The sequence below is a fragment of the Ciona intestinalis genome, chromosome 5, assembly GCF_000224145.3.
Source record: "Ciona intestinalis chromosome 5, KH, whole genome shotgun sequence".
Taxonomy (NCBI): Eukaryota; Metazoa; Chordata; class Ascidiacea; order Phlebobranchia; family Cionidae; genus Ciona; species Ciona intestinalis.
The window spans coordinates 2,084,543-2,100,060 of record NC_020170.2 but is presented as its reverse complement, the minus strand read 5'-3'; the positions used below and the strand labels follow the sequence as shown (position 1 = coordinate 2,100,060).

The 15,518-nt window shown below is 33.9% G+C and overlaps 3 protein-coding genes across 3 annotated transcripts in view; all 3 read right to left on the bottom strand.

Annotated features, from left to right (window-relative positions):
* Nucleotides 1–335: 335 nt before the first annotated feature.
* Nucleotides 336–15,518, bottom strand: part of LOC100182416 (E3 ubiquitin-protein ligase RNF123) — a 22,606-nt gene continuing 7,423 nt past the window's right edge. The window contains exons 12-28 of the mRNA XM_018812053.2: nt 15,106–15,264; nt 14,401–14,624; nt 13,931–14,017; nt 13,594–13,701; nt 13,083–13,201; nt 12,670–12,803; nt 12,184–12,271; nt 11,884–11,977; nt 11,564–11,639; nt 11,140–11,279; nt 10,487–10,705; nt 10,295–10,370; nt 9,918–10,002; nt 2,892–3,064; nt 2,088–2,179; nt 1,584–1,672; nt 336–1,196 (exon numbers count right to left, since the gene is read on the bottom strand). Coding sequence (XP_018667598.1) covers nt 1,049–1,196; nt 1,584–1,672; nt 2,088–2,179; nt 2,892–3,064; nt 9,918–10,002; nt 10,295–10,370; nt 10,487–10,705; nt 11,140–11,279; nt 11,564–11,639; nt 11,884–11,977; nt 12,184–12,271; nt 12,670–12,803; nt 13,083–13,201; nt 13,594–13,701; nt 13,931–14,017; nt 14,401–14,624; nt 15,106–15,264 — 2,111 coding nt within the window. The 3' untranslated portion in view covers nt 336–1,048. The remainder of the gene's footprint in view (nt 1,197–1,583; nt 1,673–2,087; nt 2,180–2,891; nt 3,065–9,917; nt 10,003–10,294; nt 10,371–10,486; nt 10,706–11,139; nt 11,280–11,563; nt 11,640–11,883; nt 11,978–12,183; nt 12,272–12,669; nt 12,804–13,082; nt 13,202–13,593; nt 13,702–13,930; nt 14,018–14,400; nt 14,625–15,105; nt 15,265–15,518) is intronic.
* Nucleotides 5,282–6,703, bottom strand: LOC100187183 (microsomal glutathione S-transferase 1-like). Its single transcript, XM_002126036.5, has 3 exons — nt 6,080–6,703; nt 5,901–6,011; nt 5,282–5,667 (listed from the first exon to the last, which is right to left on the bottom strand). The coding sequence occupies exons 1-3, from the start codon at nt 6,281–6,283 to the stop codon at nt 5,530–5,532; spliced, it is 453 nt and encodes a 150-aa protein (XP_002126072.1). The 5' UTR covers nt 6,284–6,703; the 3' UTR covers nt 5,282–5,529.
* On the bottom strand, nt 7,047–7,981 carry LOC113474224 (microsomal glutathione S-transferase 1-like). The gene is made up of 3 exons (XM_026834422.1): nt 7,750–7,981; nt 7,486–7,596; nt 7,047–7,419 (listed from the first exon to the last, which is right to left on the bottom strand). Exons 1-3 carry the CDS (start codon nt 7,957–7,959, stop codon nt 7,282–7,284), a joined length of 459 nt encoding a protein of 152 aa, XP_026690223.1. The 5' UTR covers nt 7,960–7,981; the 3' UTR covers nt 7,047–7,281.

Below are 15,518 nucleotides of genomic sequence, written 5' to 3'. Positions count from 1 at the left end.
TTCTATATGTAACACGTAACGCCAATTGTTTCAAAAACTACCTGAATTTAAGGTCCCATTCGGGGTCTGAAATCGTTATATAGTAGGTTGGGGGAAGATGGGGCGTCTTTTCATTCTACTGTCTTGTCGCGTTTGGTAGTAAACAAAGAAAAGTCAAAGAATTATAAAACCGTATCCTCACGACTCCTACAGACCGTTGTTAAAAGTTTAAAACACGGTCAGGATATTTAAATAACACGTACTAAAATTGTCCCATCTCCTCCACCTTAATACAGATATTTCTGCAAATCTACATACGTAACTTTTTTTAACTCTTCCCTTTAAAACACGAGATATTCGTATATAGAAGAAATTTATTGAAAAGCTTACCAAGCGACAAAGAGTTGTTGGCGGGTAAAATGTAACCGCGTATTGAGCGATTTTGTCTCAGGAAATTTCATTGCGAAAATCGCACGACTTCCCAGTTGTTTTAGTTAGAGAACTCTTTTGCGCAGTAAAGTAATTTAAGCAATGGATTCAGCTCGAATTTCATAACAAAAAAGTTCAACTGCGTATTGCCTATTTCAGTTTAAAACTAAAAGTTTTAGCAAAACAGGCACAGTGATATGGTGCTTATTACAATTAAACCTGCATATTTTAAATGCAAACACAAATACGGCCTTCAAGAAGGCATTTACAGCAACGTCTTCAAGTAGCTTAGGTTTTATCAGTGCGTTAACAAACACTGCAAAATCACCAAAGTTTAGAACTGAATGTTCTGATTTTAAAAGGGCTTTTTTCTATATGAGTTGATAACGGTAGTTTTAAGCTCCGTACTTAAAACAACTTGAATTTCGTTAAAAAAAGTGACAAATTTCATTTAAATAGTTGAAACGAAGGACTATACAAGTGATCATCTGTCGAGATAAAATTACTTATAACAAACAAAATGTGCAGTGACCATTTAGGAAGAGTAGGGAACAATAGCTTTTAAAACAGACAGACAAACAAAACAAGCAAGCAAGTGTGCCTATAAGGCTTGCAAAATCGTTTGTAAATGTTTACTCCCCTACAGCTTTGTAGAAGTTGACGCAGTGGCGCCGTCAAGCGGAAGAGTACCAGCATCGGCAGCTGCCGGTATATCATAAAAACATTCTACAGTTTCCTTACAGAAAAAACATTCTCCACCACTCATCAAGCGGAACTTGATGCACATTCTGTGACAAAAACAATTTTTATGGATTTATACGTACACTTATTGCTTTATAAGAATAATTTTGAACTAATTAAACAGAAAATCGAAAAAAGAAATCGTTAGTCTGCTAGCGATCACGTTTTTATAAACAATTAATTTTTTTAACAGATGTGTGTTTTAACGACTGTGAAGAGTGATTTTTTTTTAGTTTTTTCCTTATTTTCGCTACCGTAACCGAGTGTACAAGAAAAAGTTGTTATTATGAATAAATGAATGTAACTTGCTTTATACTCGCGTGGCCGTAAAACGACAGCCGTTAAACAGGGGTGTTCTGTTTCATACACCCCGTGCCAGCTCACGAGTTACAATGAATTTTACTTTGTGGGTGATTTATGATAAAACAAAATACCTGCACGATGTATGCTTGCACGGATGAAAAGCAACATTTGCTTCATTTGCATAACATATTGTACACAAACTGTCTTCGTCCATCGGTTCCTGTATAGGTAAGGGGGCAGTTTATATATATATAATTCTGTGGGGTAAGATGGATACCGTTAGCACATAATATCTCATACTTCCTGATCGTGTTTTAAAAATTTAACAACGATTGTAAGGATGTTGGATACTAAATTGAAAGTCACTTTTTTGTTTTACCATGGCGGAGCAACGACAGTAGTTACAACACTGATGTTTAAGGTGTTTTACTTTATACAACTCGTTTTTTTCGGAATATTGGACAACCCATTTAGTGACCACTAAGTTCAGGCAATCAAGCTTAACAGTCCTAGTCAAAGAAATAAGCGCCCTAAGTAGAAGCAGCATCGAGCATCGAACATGGTATCCCTAGGTTACAATGCAAGCGTTAAACTATTTAGGCGCCAATTAACAAAGAAAATCCATAGGTAAATACCTCAGTAGATTCTTCAGCAGCTTTTGTTGCATGTCTTAAGTTAATTATGACATCACGAAGTGTATCTACTTCACCGTCCATTAATTCTTCATCTGAATTCAAATAAACGACGGTTAGCAATTAGATGAGTAAAAAAACATGATATTACGCGCTAAATAAAATTTCATGCGTGGTACTAGCGTTCCATATACAGAGAGAATTATGTTTATAATTAGCAATGACGTTACACGGACAGAACGATCTTCCACGTATGCTGTAATGTTCCAACGACCATTACATGGCAAAAATTAGGTCACAAGTTAAAGGCTTGCAGATATAATATTGCATAATTCATATGTATAGTCCTGTTTGGTAAAATGGAATACTGTTAGTGCGCAAAAGCCGTATTTTCTGACGGTGTTTTTAACAATTAGAAATATTCCTTTAGGGTCGCGGGCGGGCTACGGTTATATCATAGAATAATAACTGCGTATAAGTTAGTATTCTATAGTTATATAACTCTGCAAATATTTTTATTTACTATTAAATGAGACGAGAAAATATAATGAAAAGATGTCCCATCTTACCCTTTCCTACATACGGAAATCTGACGAAAAGTATATATAGTAGGGTGGGGGAAGATGGGACACCTTTTCATTCTATTTTCTCGTCACATTTGGTAGTAAACAAAGAGCATTTAAAGAATTATTAAACCATATGCTCATGACTCCGAAAGACCGTTGTTAATTGTTTAAAACACGATCAGGATATTTGGATATCATGTACTAAAGGTGTCCCATCTTCCCCCATCCTACTATATCTTACATTCTTGTAATGATACGAATTTTCTTTCTTTGACTCTGCTGTAAGCAACGGTGGGACCTCTGGCCTCTGACGTCACCTCAACTTCGGATTTTCCTGTTATGTTTAAAAGGAACTCGACGGACGTTATACTGAAACCTGGGTCGCTTATCAACGCTTGTGTTGCTCTTTTAGACCTGGAAAAAATTAATGTGGTTTAAATAATGTATAAATTGTATGAATGAATGATACTTATTTATTCTGCCGTGGCGGGAACAACAGTATAAAAAGAGTGTCCTGTTTCATACTATGTGATCGCTTACGAGTTACCACATATTGTATGAATGAATGAATGATACTTATTTATTCTGGTGGGCGATGTTTGTTTTTTGTAATACATGTTTGACAATTTATTTTAGAACTAATTTTAGATAAACCAGAATGTACCATTGGGTTGGAACAATTGTTATTGTGTGTCTTACTCTACTAATAAATACGAGTTGGAATTGTAGAGGTAACTTAAAATATAATAAATGCTAAATGGTTATATGAATTTATGTTAAAATGCTGTCATTTTAATTTCAACCCAATATCGATAGTTTTTGCTTTAGTTACATAAACGGAAACACAAACGAGTTTTAAAAATCAATTGATTCGCAACAATGTTTTAACCACAAGTTACAATATTTGCCTTTGTATCAAACTTTTCTGGTAAAACTTTTTAGAGTTCTTTCAAATTACTTTTATGGGTGTAATGTTTACATTCGCTTATATTTGTAAAAATGTGTAAGTATGGATGTGAATAAACATAACAGAAAAGCTAGTGATATTATTGTATATAACCTAGCTCAAAATACCGTCATTTTGACACTGCCCATAAGCTTTTAATTGATTGATTAGGGTCATTTACCCTACACCTCTCGTGTTAAGTAGGATGCATAGGCGTCGTGGTCTAACAAACTCAAGATTAGGAAGAAAACACATGAATATTGATAATGTCGATCGATCAACGCTAAAATCGCTACCGCAGTTTTTGCTTAAGAACCTAAGACCTGGTCGAAACAGCTGAGGTTACGCTGTAGGTAGACTAGAGGCAAGAACACGCTTGTTGCTGTGGCTTGTTAAACGATAAGCCTGGCCTGTCGTCGGCTAATTAGTTTCTGGAGTCCTTTAAGAATTCACTAACAAGAGAAGCTGGAAGGTTAAGTGGATAAAGAAGTGATTGAATTTAAGTTTTACAATGTCTTTTAGAAGTTCTACACCAAGTACGAATTTAAGTGTATTGAATTCGACGCAGCATGAAATTAGGTAAGTTGTTGTTTATATAGTAGAGCGGGGAAAGATGGGACACATTTTAATAATTTTTCCTCGTCCTATTTGGTAGAAAAACAAAGAATATTCAAAGAACTGTAAAACCGTATCTTCACGACCGTTATTTACTGTTAAAAAAAAGATTAGGATATTTGGATATTATGTCCTAAAGGTGTTCCGTATTACCCCACAGTACTATAAGTTTAGTTATATAGTTTATGACAGCTTCGGTTAAGAGGTTTAGAAGAATTGAATTGAAAGTTGTGTGATAGTTTGTAGTTTTGAAACGTCAAATATTTATTTTTGGTTTCTTTATGAGTATTTGCGGTATTGTAAAATGCAAAGTAAACGATATCCGTTATGTGGATAGCTGTGAGATAATACGAAGCATTGTATGAAATAATTTAAAAATCGTTGTAAATTTAGGTTTAATATGGTAACCAGAAATTATAGGCTCCGCAAAGTGCATTGTAAGAAATTATTATATTACCACATTATATTTTTTTTATAGTTTTTATACGCTTTGACACGCCATGGAACCTCCGATTTTAGTTCAGAGTTTACCCATAAGCGTTATTTTACAGGAACTCAACAGATGAAAATACAGCGACACAAAACCCGACAACGGTTCATGATCATTTTGAACAACACCTTATCCACCCCGGGATAACAGTGCTTATCGCATCGTGTATTATGGTATTGGCTTTGCTGGTTTACATGCAGTTACGTGGGATAATGTGGCGCAGAATGACTGGCCCAAAACCGTTCACACCTCAGCAAATTTCAAAGGCTGTACTCGAACAGATTGAACGAGAAATTAAACTGATCGAAAGCAAGCCCCGAAAAACAAGATCAGGAAATTTCGTGTTCACAGACATTCATGCCGATTCATCCAAAATAATAGACGGTACATTAGCTTTTTCTTCCAAGGATAGTTTCGTCAAAGACGGCGTCGAGTCAGCACAAAGAAAGCAAGAAACAGAAGTATTTATGCCAATGTCACTTCTAGCACCACCAACTGAAAAATGATTCGAATTTTGCAATGTTTATTTTTCTCGATTATACAGCGAATAAAGATGGATTTAAAAATCTAAAAACGAAAGTGTTTTTTACCATATGTTTCATGTTGTTCCAGTTTTGACAGGTTTGAATCGATATAATACGATGTTTGTAATGGAATAGTAATATGTGGGCTAGTCAGAAACAACAAAATACAAACGTATTGTATCTCCACAATAGCATGACATACATTTAATTACATAGCATTTTGTAATAAAAAGTCAATTAAATCCATTTGTAGCAGTTGGAAAATCAATTTCATAAATTTGTAATTTCCGTTTTTGCATAAAAATTAATAGAGTGCAGCCAGGGTGCGGAATGCCATTGATAGAGTAGCCATATATCCTGACATACAGAATACGAATCTAGATGGCTGTGGAATTGGAATCAAGTAACAGAAAGTATGGGAAATCCTCGAGCCGGTGAAGAGCTGAAAAATAACCTCCATTTTTATTGATTGTTATAGGAATTCATGTAAATTTGCTAAAACAACAATTATAGTTAGTTTTTTATGAACTGTATAGCGTTGCGGTGCTTATCGTGTAAACACTAAGAGTTCTTTGTTTTGCACGTTCTAATAATAGACAGTACATACACGAAGTTCTTATACAGCACACAAAAGACCAACGTTTACAGTTCTAAATGCACAAAGTTTAACATTACCTGGAAATGAAATATAGCAGTTTCTACGGCAGGATCTGTCAGTATATAAGCAAAACCAATGATAACAAACGGAATAATATTTTCAATATCGTTTAAGTGGCAACGTCGAACCTAGAATTGGAAATAATTAAACAACAACAAACGATAAATGAAGCTTTTTAACGAAGCACACTACATACCCTTTCGACTGAAGCATTTGTAACTGTTGCAAGTTTGCCTTTTACGGATGAACCAAACGCTTTTGTATCTTCTTCATTTACAAATGCTTTATTGCGAATTCGATGCATTACACAGATAATCGACATTATCATCATTTTCAACACAACTATTACTGTGTACCAAGCAAAGCTGGCAAGAAGCTCGTTTTTCAAACTAAGTTCCATGGCAAAGCAGTAACAATCGTCTACTTTTCACTAAAAATCCAAAGCCAATTTGTTAAACTACGAAACATCTTAACCAAGTTTTCCATTTAACTCTATTCTGTTATATTTGACGCATCTAACTTGTACCGTACAGTAATTAACGTGTATGACTCGTGTCATACACATAATACAGACTACACACAAGTTGCCATGCCTTAATAATTCTGTACGTCGAATCTGTTAATACACTTGCTCAACACTTATTTGCAGAGCGGTTAACTGAACTAAAGTTAACACAGAGCGCTTCTTTCCCGTGACAAACTTTGTTACGCTTCGCTGGCTTCTGGATATGTAAGCAAAACCCGTCGGCTATCAGGTAACAGAAATACACGGTATAATGCCGGATAGTTAAAACACTAGAACCTGGTTAAGCCAATTACCCGCCGCAATTTGTGGAATATATGGTATGTGATTTGTTTTTTTGACGATAGTAAAAAGCAATAGCTCATTGCGGCTACGGGCTTCTAGTATACATATTATAAAATCTATTTATTTCGATACATGGACTACTCAATACATTGAGTAGGCCGTGTTCGATATGATTTAAGCCAAGTTTTTTAGTGAAAATATACAGTCATGATAATTAATTTGGTAAATAGCTGGAGGATTGCTGGGCAAAGTGGAAAAATCCAATTGAGCTGTAGGTGTAGCCTAATTGTTAAGTCCACATAATTATTTGGATTTGTTTGAATGATATAAATCTACGGGAAAAGTAAACAGAATGTTTTCTATGTGATATTGTATTTAATAATTGTTCGCACGACAATAACATATGGATGCATTTCTACACTAAATACCTTCTTAATTTTTCGTAGCACAACATTGTGTAAAAACTGCACATTTCTTATTTGTTCTTTTTTTTGGTGTAAAAATTGCACCCTTTTTATATGTGTCAAAATTGCTGTTTTGCTTTAATTAAACACGATAACATGGTTCGGACGTGTAAGAGAGCTTTCAGTTTAATAAACAGCAGAGATGGTGCGGTACAACATGGAGATAGTTGTTGCAAATCCCAAAAAGAAACCTACACCCCTGGACGGCGACCGAAGCTTGCATATGTAAGCCACTGAGTGCAAAACACGAGCCCAGAAAAAGATCTGTAATGGAGGTACGTTGAAGGCGCGTAATTCAAACAAGAAACCTCCACTTCGTTAATGTGTTACCTTGAAATGTAAAATAGCAGAATCTGCCGGTGGGTTCGTAGATACGTAGAGTAAACCAAGTAGAACAAACGGTACGACGTTTTCCAAGTCGTTCAGATGCGCCTTTCGTGACTGCATGAGGTGAATTGTTACGTCACAATAAAAATTTTGAAAACTTGCAACTAGGACAATTTTGAATTGAAAGATTTGCAAATACTATACAATACTTTGTAGTTTACATTTAAAATCTCGGATTTCCTAATATAAACCATACTGCACACACACCCTTTCAACATCATCATTTGGAACCAACATTTTCTTCATCTTTTCCGGATCTTTGGTCATCATCCTCGTGTCTTCTTCCGTTGGCATTGCTCCTTTGGTGATGCGATGGTATGCAGTAACCATGGACATTGCTGCTGTCTTTGCAAGGCATAACCCGCCGTAGAAAACTAACCCAGAAAAAGCCTCGTTTTCCAATGTAAAAGCTGACATTTTATGTAGCTACGTTCTAGTATACAAAAAAGAGACGTATTTGAACAGATTTTACTAAATTTCGTCCTATAAAATCTAAACCACCTCAAACCACAGCTACCGGTACCTTTATATGGTACAACAGACCGTACGTGACTAGCAGCACTTTAGCCTGTGCGTCCCACTCAAACCTTGCTCAAACAAAGTTCTATTTGGTCCTACCACTCTGCTAATAATCAACCTACTGTTTCTGAGCAGCATTCATTGGTTACATAGTCTTCTCACTACAATGCTTGCTATTTAAGCAGAACGTCCAACAGTAAAGTAGTAGACTAGTAGAGCATGACCATTGAAACTAACGGCGAATAGAGAGAATAAAAAAACAACTAAATTGGTCTTCATCTGAAACCTTGAATAGGAACTCTAATTTCTTCTTACGGCATTCCCACAACGTATTATCAATTTATAAGACAGAGCAAACACAAGGAAAAAGAATTTTAGAAGCACACATTAGCAACTGTGGCGCAATAGTAAACCGAAAAGATACTCCAAATACTTTCGATAAAAATGCCATGTCATTGTTGCCGGTGACGTCACACCGCACACGTCATCTCAGGTTGCGCATTGTTTGGCAAGCCTCAGGTGTTGGTATATTTAATCACATATTGTCATAAATGTATCGCGAATTTGACCGGAAGCTTTAGTATTTAATAATCAGTGAAACATTACCTGTTTTTACGTTAGAATTGCATCCATTGGTTATTTAATGTATTGTCAGGTATTTTTAACAAATATTCCTAAAATAACTGCCGGATATATGCGTCATGGTGAGTAAGCCATGATACGTGTATATATATATGTATCTGTTTTTACTCACGGCGTCTTTTAACGACCGCGGTTTTCCTGGTAACTTTAGTCTCTTTATTTTAATTAATTTTATCTTCGTTCGTGTGATTGAAGAGAACAACATTTTGTTTCTGAAAAAACGACCTACTTTACGTATTACGTGATATCATGAAAACAATTATGTTACGTTAAAAGATTGAGCCGTCTTTTAAGTCGATCTTAAAGCAGTTGCTCTTTTTTTAACGAGACCCTTTTTCGGGGTTGTATATTGTCACCTGTCAACCGTTTTGACATATTACAGTGTAAGAGGGGGGCTGACGGTGAATTTACATTATTCATGATGGGCATAATTAACACAAGGCCAGGGCTTGCAGGTGAAATTAAAGTAGGTCATTGATTTTTCAATAACTCGATCGAAACACAGCTAAAAAGCATCATCTAGTGTGGAGATAGTCAAAAGGATCATCTAGTGTGGAGATAGTATCAATTATATTATAAAGATAGTATTGCTTACTATACTGCGTGAGTACGTGACTATTACACGTATCGTTAATACGAATCAAATTGAATGCGTAATGAGATTAGCCTTAGGGCTATTGGCCATCGGGGAATCGAACTATTTTGATAATTTTTTTGAATATAAGTTTATAGGAGTTTGGTTTATTGTTTATGAAGAGACTCTTTTAGAGCAAAACGATTGGTTTAAACTGTGGAAGATACACCTAACTGAATAGAGGCATTTCCTAAGTAGCCGCAAAAACGGGATTCGTAGCGATCAACGTGTCGCTATTATTTTGTTACGAATTTATAGCAGACTTGGTTGCGTAGTATGAGTATTTGAAAAAGCATAACTATAAACGATATATGGCCCAAATTGATGTTTAATAATGCTAAATAGTCCTAAATAAGTCTGGTTTATTGTATTACACGCAGACACGTTTAACATCATCTCTTGCCAAACCTGGCTTAAACCTTAAGACCTATGGGTGCCCGACCTCACCCAAATAGAATAGAATGTGGGTTATTGAATCAGCATTAGGAATTTAACATTTTAACGCTAGTTTTTTTAAAAATTCAGCTATTTTACATTCCCTACCATGTTACAATTATGTAGCCAAACATATACAACTCACATAGCAGGATCATCATGCTTTAACATCCGTAGTAGAATTCCAGCAGTTGACGTCATCAAAGGGTAATGTTGTACACTGCTTAATCCTGTTTATTTAAAAAAAATTACAATTATTCGTTACAATATAAAACATAAACTGTGTTATATGTGCTTTGAGGCACAGTGATTAGAGTGCTACTCTATACTAGAGGATCTGTGGTTCAAGACTTGACGCTGCTATTATTGTGGGCGTGTGTATTGTTTTTATAATATTAAGTGGTTTACATTGTAAGTGGTTTACATATAATATTAAGTGGTTTACACAAACATAGATATATACTGTGTAAGTCTGCAAGAAAACTTTACTTAAGATGGTTGGTATACAGTAATTCTCCTTACCTGGTTGTCTTCCTGACACAATTTTATCAAATAGATTTTTACGTGTAGTTACTCTGCTTAGTATCTGGTTGACACACTGAAAATTAAAAACACTTTGTTACAATAATTTTTCCTAAATTTCCATACAGAAATTTGCAAAAATAGAAATAAACGAAACACTAGATAAATTAAATACAAAACTAAACAAATCACCTGCACCAGCGCAGTTAACAAAATCTCGGCCGTGTCATTTTTCTCCCAGTCGAGAAAAACGTTCGGAGCAACAGCAATTGTGAGTTCAAGCACCCGCATGAGGGAGACAGAGAGTTCAAACAACATATCAACGATACGAAGTTGACGTAATGCTTGTGCATCAAGTGATGCAAGGAGACCTGTCGCATTATTCCATTCCCGTGCATTTTGTTGCTGGACCTACAACATGAGTGTTTTGTTTCATACCCTTGTGCTGCTTACAAGTTACTAGTCATTTGTATATAGGTAAATTTGTAAGTGATTTTTTATTTTTTGGCTGACAGTTTATTGTTGGACCTACATATGTTGTGAATGAATAAATGGATGAATGTAGCTTATTTTTCACATGGTGGGGCACTGACAGTTATAAGATAGGTGTTCTGTTTCATTACCCTTGTGTCCGTTTAGACTCTTTGGAGTTACCACATAAGCAAACTTTTTTGAGTGATATTTATATTTCTTTGACTGACAATTTAGATAACCTACAAGGTCACTGAGTTAAAGCTATTACTGGTAATTGCAAAGACATATATCTCCACTGTGTTAGCCAGTATTATTACATCCATGGCTCAGCTACCACACAAGAAAAGTGAAGTTATATGCATATTGCATACCTCTTGTAGTTGACCAATGAACTCGGAGAAACTCCAATTCAAATGTTCAAGGATACTGTGGACAAATTTTCCCGCCAAAACCGGCTCGGCCAATAGCAGCTCTTGTACACAAGCAAGCAGTTGTTTTGGGACATATGGATCTGGAAATTTAATTCAAAATTTATAAAAATAAACAACTCAAAAGACATAAATTCACTTGTTCTGTTGCAGCATTAAAAACAACATTATTTACAATTAATGGACATGAAACAACATAGCTAGAAGTGTATAAATCTGAAAATATTACAAATATGCATAAAAATTAACACCTAAAAATTCAGGGTCAAAACATATAAATTCACTTGACCTGTTTGCAGCATTAAAAGCAAACATAAATTACAATTAATTGACATTAGGCAACGTAGCTAGAAGTGTAAATACTTACCGTGTTCTCTGTTTAAAAGTTTCTTCACTTTAGTCATATACGGTGGGTGATCATATCGCATGGCAAATCCACTGCCCTGTTTGAAAAAAGTACGTAAAAAAAATATAAATATATGGCCTTCTTAAGCAAATTATGTTTTATCTGACAAACTAGTTAATTCATGAAATAGTAATTTCCAAAAAGTGGTTTTAACTTTTTTAAATATAATAAATATTTTGCTACTAGTTTCAGCAATTTTTATGTTAATTAAAGAATACAAATTTTGTAATTTTTTTTTAATCCTTTTCCATTTAAAACCACACAAGTTATAACCCACTTACCCTCCATAGAGTAGCGAGTATCCGATGTCCGACACTTGTCCATGGTTTGTCTTCATCATATGCATATAACATGTTACGTACAAACGAATGTAAACTGTAGAATAAACATGATATATTAATCTGTAATATATTTAAAGATTTCTAAACCAATGTATTATATAAAATTACTAAATAATTTCAAACAAAAACAATTTTTTAATTTTTTTTAAATAAAAAAGATAACTTTTAGTACGGTATATATTAGGAACTATTGTTAAATATATTTGGTTTAAAAAAGAGGTTTCAATTTATTAAACATACTTTGCAGTTGGCATATCCTCAATTGCTTGTAATTGCAGTGGGTAGGTAATGAATGTGGTGATTGTATTTGCTAACATGGTTTTCACATCTGAGAACAAGAAGCATAATGTTTAATATGAACATTGAAAAATATTAGTATATTAAAATAATAACTTTTTGATATCAACAATCTAAAAAATTGTAAAAATTCCCCAAAATAATGGCCTACAAAGTTACATACTTGGTAACTCATAAGCAGGCACAAGGTGTAAAAAATAAAACACCAGTGTTACAACAACTATTGTTGCCCCAATTTTAAAAGTATAAGATACTAAAGTTAAACCATGTAAAAATAAAATATATTGTGCATTGTAAATTTGTTACCCTGAATTTTTGGGAAAAAAAGAAAAACACTAAACCTATGTTAGAAAAATAGTATAATGTGGAATGCAGTATAAAAAAATTGACGATAATGAAAACATGCTGCATTTGCATTATATCACCTACCATTATTAACAAGCCTTGCATCACAATGGAAATTACTGAGGAAGAGAGTGAATGAGATTAATGTTGGCTTCATGTTTGGAAGTTTTTCAAAGGGTTGAGATGGTGCAAAATATTCACGAAGGCATTTGTATAATCTGTGAGTAAGTAAGGTTATGTTATTGGCAAAATCTAACAGTTAATCAAGAAAATCAGTTTTTTTCAAAATACTAACCTATTTGAAGAAATAAAAGTCATAAAATATAATACTTTAAAAAAAGGTTTACTTTAATGAAAGAAAAAGCCCAATTGTATTAACAAAAAGCCCAATTTATAATATAAAATATATACATCTAATTTTTATCAAAAAAAAATAACTTACAGTAAAACTTCACACAAAAGAGAAATTTGCCAAAATATTATTCAGTTTAGTTTACCTTGCACCAGCTGTAAGATAAAACTCTGGCATGAAAGTAAATAAAGGTCCCTTGTCCGAAGCATTATGTGCGGTGCGTAGACAAACTTGTAACAACCACCATAAGTTACTCTGTGACTCCTGTTATTGTAGATTACATTATTTATATCAATTATTAGGATGATAGGCAAAACATAGTCTAAATACAAGGTCTCTGGTTTACTTGTCTAGAGGACTCTACATACAGAACAGAATTGTCTACTTAGTTTTACAACAAAAAGAGCATTAGACTAAATTGGTAAATTGAAATAAGACAATTTACAGGAAAGATGGTATAAAATTAGGTTCTTTCCTGCAAAAAAAGCGTTTGCGAAAAATTTAAGAAAAGGCTTATTACAATGCAATTAGTTAATACCCTGTAACTATTTATACCAGGCACAATCTAATTTAGAAAGAGCTCAATTAATGTACAATAACACAAAGACTTTTTACATGTACTACAATGTAAGAAAAATACATGTAGATGAACATACCGGTGAATAAACAGATGCTTTCAACCAAGCTATAGACCGACATAACTCAGTCATATGATGCAGCAACACATTGTGGGACTGGGTTAAACTTTTTCGAACTTCTTCATGCTGGGGAGGAAATAATTTAACTCAAAAGCGCTTCCAAGTGGTAAAAAATGACTGAAAATAAAGCTATGCTATGTAGTAGTGTTTACACATTAAATTAAGTACATAAAAGACACACGCAAAACTTTCATACATGTTAATACACAAATAATTTCCTAATTTCCAATATTATTACCTATGTTTTAATGATTTTAGAACAGCAAAATAGAATTGTTAGTAAGGTTTTTTTAACCTGTTTTTCTGAACATTTTTTCATTTTTGTTTCAATGTCGTTCAGTGCAGTTGCGTATTCAACTATTTTTGTTCTTGTGGAATGGATCTGGAAATACATGGAATATTATAAACGTCACCTCATAAAATTATTAATATGCAGTTGCTGTCAGGCATATTATAAAAGACAAATAAAGTTTCTTATTAATATTATTAAAAGTTAAAAAGAAAGATTTAAAAAAAAACATTTTATTATTTTTGTTATGACCACCGTTTGGCTGCCAACAGCGATACATCGTCAAAAGACTCAAAATATTACATGCAGACATGTAATACAGATGCTTAACAAAAAATTGTTTGTCCAGGAAAATAATATTTGAATTTTATTTAATTCTAATTTATAAAAAATAATTTTACACAAATTTAATTCATGATTTATTACAAAACAATTAAAAAAACAACCATACTTTATATAAACCAGCATCCACTTACCTTATCCATATGTGTATGAAGTATGTTGTTATACAGCAGAATGCAACCATCTGTTATTTCCATTAGTTGTGCTTTAGATGGATACCGTGAACTTTCACCATCTTCACTGAGAGATCTCTTTCTACTGACTGTAACGTGTCGTTCTCGACCCGACATTTTGTTGCTCTGACTAAGAAGGGCCCGCGCAAGACGGAGAACCGGGTTCAAAGAATCAATCTCCGAATCTGGGATGATGTAAGAGATAAAATAACAGTTTGGAAAATTTTTGGAGTGAACTGTAAAGTAATGTTACCTAATAGACATTTTTTATTTATTCGAAAATTAATTTGAGGCCATTCCATAGTCAATACCTAAAAAAATAAAATACAAAGATAGGGAATATATTAAGTAAGTTTATTTTATTCTTTTCACTGCTACAAGGCATGGCACGACTCCAAGAAGACATGAGATTTAAGCCAAAGTTGGCCTATCAGCCAAGGATCCAATTTCCCATTTCATTTAATTAAAACCAAAAAAATTTTACCAAAAAATCCATGCTTTTATCTTATTTGGTAATTTGTTGAATAGGTACCTAAAAAGTTGCAGGTGTGGAATTTAGAAGACTTTCATGCACCACAAGTTTATAACTGGTCCGCATTAGATACCATATGTTCAAAACCAATGGTGTGTATATACATACAACAAATTGTGCATTCAAGATCTTACCATCATCTGCTCTTGCAAATGTAGGTAATGATGAACTTGCTGCTTCATCGTGAAATAATTGTAAGATGGAGCTATGCTCACTCCATGCTGCTTCGTCATTGGTCGATCTACGACTGCCACGCCCCCGGACAACAGACACGCCCTCTTTTGCAAGTTCATCTAAAACAATATACAAAATCAATTTTGAAAATGGCTCATCTAAAAACAATCATAAAAACTTATTAAAAATAAATACAATCAAATTTATTACTTGTTTTTACAGAACACAGATTGTAACAGACCTAATCCTGTACATAAACCTATTGAATAAATTATAAGGTGTAGTTTAGATTTTTTCCTGTAAGATCCTGTATGGTATAGAATTACCTATACAAAATAATGTTTCACGTGCAATATTACTATCAGTGTTTAGG

Bases quoted from the DNA above. Each gene is read 5' to 3' on its own strand.
- LOC100187183 (XM_002126036.5), bottom strand. From the start codon at position 6,283: ATGGAACTTAGTTTGAAAAACGAGCTTCTTGCCAGCTTTGCTTGGTAC. The intron at 6,012-6,079 runs GTATGTAGTGTG...TTCCAATTCTAG, and splicing joins CAAATGCTTCAGTCGAAAGG to GTTCGACGTTGCCACTTAAA. The intron at 5,668-5,900 runs GTAATGTTAAAC...GTTATTTTTCAG, and splicing joins CTGCTATATTTCATTTCCAG to CTCTTCACCGGCTCGAGGAT.
- LOC113474224 (XM_026834422.1), bottom strand. From the start codon at position 7,959: ATGTCAGCTTTTACATTGGAAAACGAGGCTTTTTCTGGGTTAGTTTTC. The intron at 7,597-7,749 runs GTGTGTGTGCAG...CACCTCATGCAG, and splicing joins CAAATGATGATGTTGAAAGG to TCACGAAAGGCGCATCTGAA. The intron at 7,420-7,485 runs GTAACACATTAA...CCTCCATTACAG, and splicing joins CTGCTATTTTACATTTCAAG to ATCTTTTTCTGGGCTCGTGT.